Below are 12,500 nucleotides of genomic sequence, written 5' to 3' on the forward strand. Positions count from 1 at the left end.
TGTGTGTGTGTGTGTGTATGTTCTCTGAGGGCAGGGTCCGACGCCACTCGATAGTTTCTCCGTCACGTCAGTGTCTAACTACTCAGAATGCATGAATCAACACTCCGGCAAATCACTTTAAACACAATGACATTTTCAGATGGACCCCTGGGGGACCTGGCGGCCTCTGTGTGTGTGTGTGTGTGTGTGTGTTGTGACACTCTGGATCTCTGCCGGGGGATAATGGTCTAATCTGGCAACCACAGAGGATATCATAGGCCTCTCGGTTACAAGGTCCACTGCAAACTCACACTGTCGGCACTGAGTGTACAGTGACTGTGTGTGTGTACGTAGTCCTGTGTGTGTTTGCGTGCATCTTTGAGTGTGGGCATGTGTGTGTACATGCTCTTGTGTGTGGTCGCGTGTGTGTGTGTGTCTTTGTGTTGTTCCGTTGGAAGCCAAGGATATTAAAGCTATGATATAATCTAAGGCAGTTTGTATTCATAAAGGCCTAACTGAGAGAGAGTAATTCACCACTGCGCCTTTCCACAGCACACTAACTCACACACACCATCTCTGCTTCACCTGAACATACAATTTTCATCATTTTCATCAATTTTCATCATTTTCATCAGAATTTTCATCATAGGTACACTTCAACTAGGACAGACAAAATGAGAAAAAAAATCCTGAAAATCACATTGTAGGATTTTTTATGAATTTATTTGCAAATTATGGTGGAAAATAAGTATTTGGTCACCTACAAACTCACAGACCTGTAACTTCTTCTTTAAGAGGCTCCTCTGTCCTCCACTCGTTACCTGTATTAGTTAATGGCACCTGTTTGAACTTGTTATCAGTATAAAAGACACCTGTCCACAACCTCAAACAGTCACACTCCAAACTCCACTATGGCCAAGACCAAAGAGCTGTCAAAGGACACCAGAAACAAAATTGTAGACCTGTACCAGGCTGGGAAGACTGAATCTGCAATAGGTAAGCAACTTGGTTTGAAGAAATCAACTGTGGGAGCAATTATTAGTAAATGGAAGACATACAAGAGCACTGATAATCTCCCTCTTTCTGGGGCTCCACGCAAGATCTCACCCTGTGGGGTCAAAATGATCACAAGAACGGTGAGCTAAAAATCCCAGAACCACACGGGGGGACCTAGTGAATGACCTGCAGAGAGCTGGGACCAAAGTAACAAAGCCTACCATCAGTAACACACTACGCTGCCAGGGACTCAAATCCTGCAGTGCCAGACGTGTCCCCCTGCTTAAGCCAGTACATGTCCAGGCCCGTCTGAAGTTTGCTAGAGAGCATTTGAATGATCCAGAGGAAGATTGGGAGAATGTCATATGGACAGATGAAACCAAAATATAACTTTTTGGTAAAAACTCAACTCGTCGTGTTTGGAGGACAAAGAATGCTGAGTTGCATCCAAAGAACACCATACCTACTGTGAAGCATGGGGGTGGAAACATCATGCTTTTGGGCTGTTTTTCTGCAAAGGGACCAGGACGACTGATCCTTGTAAAGGAAAGAATGAATGGGGCCATATAGCGGGAGATTTTGAGTGAAAACCTCCTTCCATCAGCAAGGGCATTGAAGATGAAACGTGGCTGGGTCTTTCAGCATGACAATGATCCCAAACACACCGCCCGGGCAACAAAGGAGTGGCTTCGTAAGAAGCATTTCATGGTCCTGGAGTGGCCTATCCAGTCTCCAGATCTCAACCCCATAGAACATCTTTGGAGGGAGTTGAAAGTCAAAAAACATCACTGCTCTAGAGGAGATCTGCATGGAGGAATGGGCGAAAATACCAGCAACAGTGTGTGAAAACCTTGTGAAGACTTACAGAACACGTTTGACCTCTGTCATTGCCAACAAAGGGTATGTAACAAAGTATATAGATAAACTTTTGTTATTGACCAAATACTTATTTTCCACCATAATTTGCAAATAAATTCATAAAAAATCCTGCAATGTGATTTTCTGGATTTGTTTTTCTAATTTTGTCTGTCATTGTTGAAGTGTACCTATGATGAAAATTACAGGCCTCTCTCATCTTTTTAAGTGGGAGAACTTGCACAATTGGTGGCTGACTAAATACTTTTTTGCCCCACTGTATCTTGGCCCATATTCACAAAGCATCTCCTCATGTCCATATACGAGGCAGTTTTGCCTCGAGATTTGATCTGAGATTAGCACTCCTACTCTGAGGCAAAGTGTGACCTCTGACCTGTCCTTGAAGAAACGTCGGAAGCCAAAGGCCACCAGCTTGAAGACAGACTCCAGGACGAAGACGATGGTGAAGATGTAGTTACAGATCTTCAGCGCCTCGTCCAACTCCTGGAGGGAGGGAGGGAGGCATGGTTAGTAGTACAGTATTCCATAGGTTATAGCTACGGTATATTTGGTCTCTCTCTGACGTCTTACTCTCTGAAAGCAAACATTTCCCCAGAGTCAGCCATTTTCAACACCCTACCATCTCCCTCTCTCTCCCTTCTCTCCCTTCTCTCTGCTTGTTTTTGAAAAGACCGCCGGTATAAAAGTGTCTTGTATGTAGCCTGGGGGAATTCACGATACCCATCTCAATGTAAAAAGTGACCTTTTCCTATTAGGCATGTTGTGAGAAGATATAGGGATTTACTGACTCTGCTCTCTTCTGGCAACCCGTACCGCATCCCCCCCCCACCCCCACCCTCCCCCCACCCTCATCTCTCTCTATTACTGTCTCTCCTTTTCTCTATATCTATATCTCATGCATAATCTTTCCGGACACATGGTAATTTCATTGGAAAACTCAAGCTGTTTTCATCACGAATCACCTTTCGGCTGATAATAAACAATGACAACTCATTGAGACATAATTTACGTGGGAGTTTAGTTCATGAATTTTTTGTATTACTTTATGTAATGTGGAGAAAAATCCCCTGAAGAATTGAAATAACTTTTCTCAAATCTGTTTGTGCAGGCAAACAAACTACAAATCCCAGAGTAATGATGTTGGACTATGTGGAATGAATACAAACTAGGTTGTCATGGGAATCTTTGTCTGTGCTTTCTGAGGGGCCATGGTGATAACTAACAGACTTCAAATCCACTACCTTAAAACTGCAAACCCAATGATTGCGCAGGTCCTACCTTTGGCTGCTGGTAGTGTTCCATCGCCATGGTGATGACATTGAGTGCGATGACAATGGTAATGAAGAGGTCCAGATACTGGGAGGTGCACATCTTGTGGATGAGGAGACGAGTGGGGGAGTAATCCGAGTAGTAAGGCTTACTCTGAGCTTCTGTTGGAAGGGGGGAGTAAGAGAGGGGAGGACGGGGAGGTAGGCGGGGTGGGGGGTGTCATAGAGTGAGATAGAGAGTAGTGTACTGGACATTTTGGGTGAAAGGTTTCGAGATGTAGAAGCCAGCCCGCAGGTCTCAAGAGATATCATAGCGTTAGTTAAAGGAAAGCATACACACCCATACTGACATACAGTATATCACATAATTACAGAATATAGAGGCAGATAAAGAGACGCAAATGAAAGACAGATGGAGTGAGAGAGAAGAGAGTAGCAAAGGTACATGGAAAGAGAGGTATACAAGGAGAAGAAAGGAGAGGAGAGAGGTACAGGAAGACAGAGATCTTGGAAAGAGAGAATGAGTGAAAACGAGGAAGAGAAAGCGAGAGAAGCACAGTGTTCCTGGGCCCGGGTCCCCTGTGGCTGCCAGTCATGACTAATCAAATCAGAGATGCTCTCCTCTGATCAACAATTATTCAAATGTAGTCTCCTCTGAGAGAGCATGAACGGAAATAAACAGCATCGCCACCGCCCAAAGTGGTGTGTGTGTGTGTGTGTGTGTGTGTGTGTGTGTGTGTGTGTGTGCGTGCGTGCGTGCGTGTGTGTGTGTGTAAGAGACTGTAGCTGTGGAGGAGGGAGGTTATTTTGGTGCATTCTAAGGCTGTAGGGAGTGGGTAGTGAATGGTTAATTTATGCTGTCTCTTTCAATGCAGCTTTTTCTAGTGTTTTCACTCTTGCTGTATCTTTTCTCTACCTCTTTCTCTTCCTCTCCTTCTCTCTCATAAAGACCCTACTGGGCACAGATGTCAATTCAACGTCTATTCCACATTGGTTCAATGTCATTTAATTAAAATGACATGGAAACTAATTAGAGCCGGGACAGTACCAGTATTGCAATACTTTTTCCATGGCAAAAATTCAAACACGAAGCATACCATACTCTTTGGTCCTTTAAAAAACATCTGTATGTAAAATATTGTGCACTATAGCTTGGAAAATAAATAAATGTGACTCTGGTTGACAACGTAACGATGTTTGCTTCCAACATTAGGGCTGTTAACCTAAAGAAGTTAAACCTGCTTTGGGTTTTGTTTCCATGCCAAGACGCTAACAAGAATCGCGATACTGGTATCGTCCCGGCCCTAGAAACAACGTTGATTCAACCACTGTGTGCCCAGTGGGACATACTGTACACAACAAAAAGGACAGTTGATTTTACAGTTCAGTATTTCACTTACAGTTTCACACATGTTTCTCTCATCTGTCCTCTCTTTATCCATCCATCCATAAAGGACAGAGGAAAGAGGAGTATGGGGGATGAGAGAGTCTCTCTATCAGTCTCTGTCCTCATCCCTCTTTCATCAGTGAAAGAGAGAGAGAGTACATATGAAGTGGAGGAGGAGTCAGAGACAGGCCAGAATGGAAACACACACACAGCGTGATTCCCCCAGGTGCTGTTCAACTCTCCCTCTTGCCAATTAGCCCAGGAGGCTGCTGCGGCAGCTGGCTAAAACTCCTGACGGGGTACGTGTGTATGTGTGTTTGTGTGTGTATGTGTTCGTGTATTTACTGTATGGTTCATTCTCACCTCTTCTCCTCTGTCCTCTTCATCATAAATCGACTTGAGTGTGAGACTCTCTCTCGTCCGGTGTCTGCCTGTGCTATTGCTTTATCGTACATTTATTGTACAAAATGCAGACCCATTATACATTATAGCAGTGCATGTATTATAGGCAGTAAACCCAATGGCGCAAATGTTGTGGCAGTGAAACTTCCTGGGAAAATGCTTAGCTTCTGCAGTTTTGCTGCAGGGCCTAACACTTTATTATAATGGGCCTCACTAGAGGCTCGATAAATGAAACTGTGAGTATAGTGTATTGAGCATCCATTGCTGTATCTTGAGAGGATTGTCCAAATAATGTATTAGACATTTCAGTGGCTGACTGAGTTTTTTAAAAGCAAGCTAAAGCAGTTTTGGAAGTGCAAAACTCTCATAGGTTTAAAACGCTACATGAAGAGAGGGAGAAGGAGAGAGAGAATGGGAGAGATGGACCTTTCCCTGTGTAAGTACTGCACTGAGAAAGGGAGAGGAAGAATAAGAGAGCGAGACAGGGAAAACAAGAGAGTAGAACCTTTTCCCCCATGGCTCAGGCCCAGCTCTCGCTCGGGGAGGTAGGAGAGGTGAGGGTAGAGAGGGCCAAATTATACCTCCACTACTCCCAAACTCTCACTCCCACTCTCTCTTTCCAGAGGAAGAAAGAGCTGAGCAGCACTCAGAGAATGGATCTGCCTTTAGACTCACTGGAACAGACTGACACTGTGATATCATGCCAAACCAATGAGTCAACCATATTAGCTTTTGCCAAATCAGCTTTAAAGACTTTTAAAAGTGTGTGCGTGTATGTTTGTATGTGCACAGTGTGCCTGTGTGTGTTTGTGTGCTCAGTGGGGCATGTGAGGGCATATTCAGGTCTACTCTTGTGGGAAAAGAGAACTTTGACAAGATGAAAGTGAAGAAGTGAGGTGTGAAGAAACTTCAGTACAGTCATCTTTCTCTGTCCCTTTTTCTCCCCTCTCTCTCTCTCTCTCTCTCTCTCGCTCACACAAATAGAAACATTACATTCACAAACATAACATAAACATCAACCAGACCCCCATCCCATCAATCAACCTAAGGGGCCTTAGACCTATGTAGTCCACTAATTGGGATAAGAGGAGCTGCTGTATGACTAGCATGCAGCATGTTAAACAGAATGTCCATGTTGGTGCCCCGTGTGAGTATTATTGAGCACCCTACATATTGGTGCCCTGTGCGATAATTATTGAGTACCCTACATGTTGGTGCCCCGTGTGAGGATTATTGAGTACCCTACATGTTGGTGCCCCATGTGAGGATAATTGAGTACCCCACACAGTGTTGCCTCGTGTGAAGATTATTGTGTACCCTGCATGTTGGTGCCCCGTGTGAGGGTTATTGAGTACCCTGCATGTTGGTGCCCCATGTGAGGATAATTGAGTACCCAACATGTTGGTGCCCTGTGTGAGTATTTACCCAAAAAGGTAGTTATAATTTAACCCTTCAAGAGGGAATGATGTGGTTCAGGTAACATATCATACATATGACACATGATGATATGTTACTCTTGAAGATCTAAGACCCCTTTGGCCGAATGCACTGGTGAAGCGTCAAAGATCACCTGACTGAAAAAGAAAGGAGCAGTTAGTTAGCAAAGAACACCAAAGCAATACTAAAACCTGGTCCAAAAACAACCTCTTAACCCCTTGCCCCACATTACCTATACCCACCTGATTCTTTGAAGTCTACAAAGTGAGGGTATAAAGGTTAGGGTGAGGAACTAGGAGTTATTTTTGGACTGAGTCACACTCAGTAACTTCAGGAAGACGAGGCTCGGGTTGGGAAATACAGACACACTGAAGTCCCTGGGCATGTGGCGAGGGAGTGGATACACCACAGCACAGCACGATGGGTTTACTGTCACAGTGTGAGTGGGCTTTGATTGGATTGGAGTGAATGTATGTATAGTGTATGGGTTTGAAAGGTCTGGTTGAATTGGATGTGTGTTTATGGCTTTGAAGAAGCTTTGGTTGGGTTGAATGTGTGTGCATGGGTTTGAACTTGAAGGAGCTTTGGTTGGGTTGAATGTGTGTGTATGGGTTTGAACTTGAAGGAGCTTTGGTTTGGTTGAATGTGTGTGTATGGGTTTGAACTTGAAGGAGCTTTGGTTTGGTTGAATGTGTGTGTATGGGTTTGAACTTGAAGGAGCTTTGGTTGGGTTGAATGTGTGTGTATGGGTTTGAACTTGAAGGAGCTTTGGTTTGGTTGAATGTGTGTGTATGGGTTTGAACATGAAATAGCTTTGGTTTGGTTGAATGTGTGTGTATGGGTTTGAACATGAAGGAGCTTTGGTTTGGTTGAATGTGTGTGTATGGGTTTGAACATGAAATAGCTTTGGTTGAGTTGGTTTGCACATGCAGTGTATAGACTTGAAGTAGGTTTGAATTGATTGGATGTGTGTGTGTGGGTTCATAACACAGTGGAGCTATGTGATGGATACAGTGAAAGGACATATAGAGTGCTATGTTGATTTTCAACCAAGCTGTAGATGGTACCATATCATGGATTGTTCTAGAGTAACCTTGGTACTATTGGGATGTGAAAGTTGTTTAAATGTGGTTTAAATCTCTACGATGCACATGTGATGTTTTTGATGATTGGTCAGGTGAAACTGGGCTTGTGGTAGAAAGATGATTGAAGGGGGGCTTGAGAAAAGGAGGATAGTCTTTGAGCTTTGGATGGTAAAACAATGTCTGTGAAAGGAAGAACAGGCCAGAGGCAGTAAGATCAGTCACAATGTAACGGCCAGGATAATTTCCTGTTTTAGGTCAAAGGTCAAGATGATGTGGTGGTAAAACAGTTTAAAAAAAATCCCAGTACCAATATCATTAAGGTTATACCTTGGTAGGTGTTGTGGCTGATTTTAAACGCCTGCCCTTTATGGTCAATGGATTGGTTCATATTAAGAGTCAATGTGTGCTGGGTCAACAGGTAGTGCTGGTAGATTACAGCACAAGCTCATATCAAGGGGAAGGGGTTAACGTCAAGTGAAACTGCATTGAATTCAATAATGTATTAATAATTTTAGAGCCAGCAAACATTGAGTCATAAGGTTAGATACAAAATAAACAAGTAAATCAGAAAAAATTCTGCTGGATTTCCCAAAATGCACTGCTCAGCACCAATGACAAAAAGAAGAAACAAAAACGGAACTGAAAAGAGAAGTTGAGGATTGTGAGAAAAGAGGAGCAACAGAGCAGTTTGAGGAGCCCAGAAGAAAGAGAAATAATAACATGACATCATTCACAATGACAGGGCATGGTAATTCATACACGCACACAAACACGCAAAAATGCACGACGACAAACACACACTCACATACAAAGACACACAAAGACACACACGAGTTGTGCCGGTACACATGGTAGACTGACACACACTTCTTTCTGAGTCTGACTTGAGCAGGATGGACCAATTGGAATGGAGACTGGAATGGCGAAGGCAGGCGATTGGACAGCAGTGAGTGGAAGGCGGGGTTAACAGGGCGAGAGAGTGATGATGGGCAAATGAGAATATAAGCATATAAGAAACAGACCAATGAGATATCAGCGTTTCAGCAATACAGTAGACAGCACATTTCCGCCCTTCAATCCTCTATGGGAAAGTCCAAGTCCAAGTCTAATTCAAACACAACTATTACCCCTGTATCATAGTCTGGTAAAGTCGAGGCTAAATCATCTGCAGTGGCTACATCCATTTTTGGACTTAAAAATTAACAATATGTACCCATTGATTCTTGAATAAAATAACTTATTAATGCCTCCTGAGCTTAGTTCCACTGTCGTACCCCACCAGAATCCAAAATATACACTTGTTTTACTCCACTGTTTGTAAACAAAGTAAATTAAAACTATCCTTTTGATATCATGGATGGTCAGTCCTCGCATCCATAGCGCTGTATATACATTTGAGAGTGGTTACATTTTTCCAGAGAGAAGGCTTGGTTTCAACTGCTGATTGCCGCTTTAAGTACCTTTAAATATGGTGTTCAGCTAAGTGGCAGTTACGTTAGCCAAGACCCAGGAATTAGCAATTGAGGAGTGCTGTTTTAAAGGACCACCACATCACCTCTATCTTCCTACCCGACTCTAATCATGTAATATTCTAACACTGGCACATGCCTGTCTTTGACTGTCCAATAATCCCCAGTTTTCTGGTTGGCTTGATCTACCACCTGGGTAGCAGTACATCTGTCCGACTGCTGGTACACCACATGTTAACCAGCCTCCTTCATTGTTAGCTTGGGCTGTAGGACACACACACCTGCTAACACACACGCACAGATCCATAGGTTACACACGCAAGTACATAATGCACACACACACACACACACCTTTTCTTAACCCAGTTACATTCAGTGGCTCTCTTGTGGTTATCTAACACATCCTAAGCAGAGCTCAAAGGCAATGTGGCAGCCCACTTTAGAAGCACTAATTCTTACACCTCCAACCATGAAACATTCATACCCTCACACACTTTCATAAAACCCACTATAGCACTACTTATAATACAAGGACCTTCTACTGCTACAGAATCATTCACCTAACGGCATCAGCCCACTGCAGGGATGCATATTGATTAGCTAGTTAGGCTGGACTCATCTAGGCTAGGTAACTGATGCTAAGCACAACTGTCTGGTTATGTTAGGCTAATAGGTGTATTGGTGCGAGCATTGGGTGGGGTTACACCTACACCGTAGTTCATGACAGTGATTAAATATTTAAATTCCTCTAACGCTACACTTAACTCTGCTACCAACACCTAGCCGGTGGCAGGAAGCATTTATCCCCCACCCACATCCTGAGAACTTCCTGACAAAATGAATCTGTAGAGGAGGACGTTTCAATCACTAACTGGCACAGGTCTTATCAAAGAGGACCTGTCTACACTTTGGGATGATCCACGTTATAGCTCGATTTAAATTTAAAAGGCAACTTTCCCGTGTTCGCGGAGACTCTGCATTCACGGTAAACGCTGCACATGTCGGCTCAATCGGAAATTACCTTTACATTTTTACGCGGAGCTTCCGCGATACAGATTGGACCCAGCCCTTTCTCTCACTTCTATTTCTCGCTCTCTCTTTCTCCCCCTTCTCTTGCTCTCCCTATCTCCCTCCGCCTTTCCTACCTTTAGCCCGCCCCTCACTCACTTTCAATCTCTCCCCCCTCTCTCGCCACCTTACCCCGCCCCGCCCCTCACGTCCTGTCCATCTCATCTTACAATCATTTTTTTTGCACTCTCTCTCTCAACCTCTATCTCTCTCTATCTCCTTCCATCTCTCTAATGGTCTAGTGTTATTAACCGCATTCCTACATCAGGGGAATATAAAGGAGGGAGAAGAAGACGGATAGAAAACCTCCGTTAGATCCATCTCTGTTAGCACTGACCTAGATAGAGCTGGCTGCCGCGGTGTGTGTGTGTCTGTGTGTCTGTGTGTGAATGTGCGTGTGACTGGTCAGTATTGATGACAGGGGGAGGAGTTGAAACTCTTGTCCTAGCCATTTACTTTTCAGTGCGTCGCTGACATCATAGTTTAGGGGTAAAACATGTTAAACAGTCTTGTTTCACCCCCTGAAGGTGAACATAATAATTAAATGGGCTACAATACAATTACTCTCTACATTATCATCATGTAAAGTGGGGAGAACAAGTATTTGATACACTGCCGATTTTGCAGGTTTTCCTACTTACAAAGCATGTAGAGGTCTGTAATTTTTTATCATAGGTACACTTCAACTGTGAGAGGCGGAATCTAAAACAAAAATCCAGAAAATCACATTGTATGATTTTAAAGTAATTAATTTGCATTTTATTGTATAAGTATAAGTATTTGATCACCTAGAATCCAGTAAGAATTCCGGCTCTCACAGACCTGTTAGGTTTTCTTTAAGAAGCCCTCCTGTTCTCCACTCATTACCTGTATTAACTGCACCTGATTGAACTTGTTACCTGTATAAAAGACACCTGTCCACATACTCAATCAAACAGACTCCAACCTCTCCACAATGGCCAAGACCAGAGAGCTGTGTAAGGACATCAGGGTTAAATTGTAGACCTGCCCAAGGCTGGGATGGGCTACAGGACAATAGGCAAGCAGCTTGGTGAGAAGGCAACAATTGTTGGCGCAATTATTAGAAAATGGAAGAAGTTCACGATGACGGTCAATCACCCTCGGTCTGGGGCTCCATGCAAGATCTCACTTCGTGGGGCATCAATGATCATGAGGAAGGTGAGGGATCAGCCCAGAACTACACGGCAGGACCTGGTCAATGACCTGAAGAGAGCTGGGACCACAGTCTCAAAGAAAACCATTAGTAACACAATACACCGTCATGGATTAAAATCCTGCAGCGCACGCAAGGTCCCCCTGCTCAAGCCAGCGCATGTCCAGGCCCGTCTGAAGTTTGCCAATGACCGTCTGGATGATCCAGAGGAGGAATGGGAGACGGTCATGTGGTCTGATGAGACAAAAATAGAGCTTTTTGGTCTGAACTCCACTCGCCGTGTTTGGAGGAAGAAGAAGGATGAGTACAACCCCAGAACACCATCCCAACCGTGAAGCATGGAGGTGGAAACATCATTCTTTGGGGATGCTTTTCTGCAAAGGGGACAGGACGACTGCACCGTATTGAGGGGAGGATGGATGGGGCCATGTATCGCAAGATCTTGGCCAACAACCTCCTTCCCTCAGTAAAAGCATTGAAGATGGGTCATGGCTGGGTCTTCCAGCATGACAACGACCCGAAACACACAGCTAGCAACTAAGGAGTGGCTCCGTAAGAAGCATCTCAAGGTCCTGGAGTGGCCTAGCCAGTCTCCAGACCTGAACCCAATAGAAAATCTTTGGAGGGAGCTGAAAGTCCGTATTGCCCCGAAACCTGAAGGATCTGGAGAAGGTCTGTATGGAGGAGTGGGCCAAAATCCCTGCTGCAGTGTGTGCAAACCTGGTCAAGAACTACAGGAAATGTATGATCTCTGTAATTGCAAACAAATGTTTCTGTACCAAATATTACGTTTTCTGATGTATCAAATACTTATGTAATGCAATACTTACTTAAAAATCATACAATGTGATTTTTTTGATTTTAGATTCCGTCTCTCACAGTTGAAGTGTACATATGATGAAAATTACAGACCTCTACATGCTTTGTAAGTAGGAAAACCTGCAAAATCGGCAGTGTATCAAATACTTGTTCTCCCCACTGTATGTATATTTATTTTTACACCCTATCATAATTATTAGTAAAAGGTGTGCTGAAGTAGGACATTGTATATTAATACCTGATTAAGTGATACAGCACGAGAGGCTGTGCCATCAATAAATCAACAGGCAAGCGATGCTGTTAGCTAGGACAGAAAATGGCCAAATCCTACTTTAGTACCAGTTTTTGAAGACAAACACAGAGAGAGGGAAAGCCATCTTCTGGGACATGACCCACACAGAGCAGGTCTGAGTAAAGCGTTTATCTCTTTGGGCTGTGAGCCTGGGAGAGTTAGAGGCCATCTGTTACAGTGACACATTCACTCCCTGAGCTGAGCTATGTAAAGAACACTCAGAGCTACATTCTCTCTCTCTCTCTCTC

General features: G+C 43.8%; 1 protein-coding gene across 16 annotated transcripts in view; it reads right to left on the minus strand.

Moving 5' to 3' along the window:
- Window positions 1–12,500, minus strand: part of cacna1g (calcium voltage-gated channel subunit alpha1 G) — a 199,397-nt gene that overhangs the window by 16,725 nt on the left and 170,172 nt on the right. For 10 of the 16 annotated variants that reach the window (XM_036956460.2, XM_090212290.1, XM_090212289.1 and 7 more), the window contains 2 exons: window positions 3,130–3,278; window positions 2,225–2,334 (listed from right to left, as the gene is read on the minus strand). In XM_036956460.2, coding sequence (XP_036812355.2) covers window positions 2,225–2,334; window positions 3,130–3,278 — 259 coding nt within the window. Of the gene's footprint in view, window positions 1–2,224; window positions 2,335–3,129; window positions 3,282–12,500 lie in introns of all 16 variants that reach the window. The other 6 variants (XM_090212291.1, XM_090212295.1, XM_090212293.1 and 3 more) reach the window with 1 other exon arrangement.

This window comes from Oncorhynchus mykiss, chromosome 20, assembly GCF_057628025.1.
Source record: "Oncorhynchus mykiss isolate SJ-2025 chromosome 20, ASM5762802v1, whole genome shotgun sequence".
NCBI classification, from domain to species: domain Eukaryota; kingdom Metazoa; phylum Chordata; class Actinopteri; order Salmoniformes; family Salmonidae; genus Oncorhynchus; species Oncorhynchus mykiss.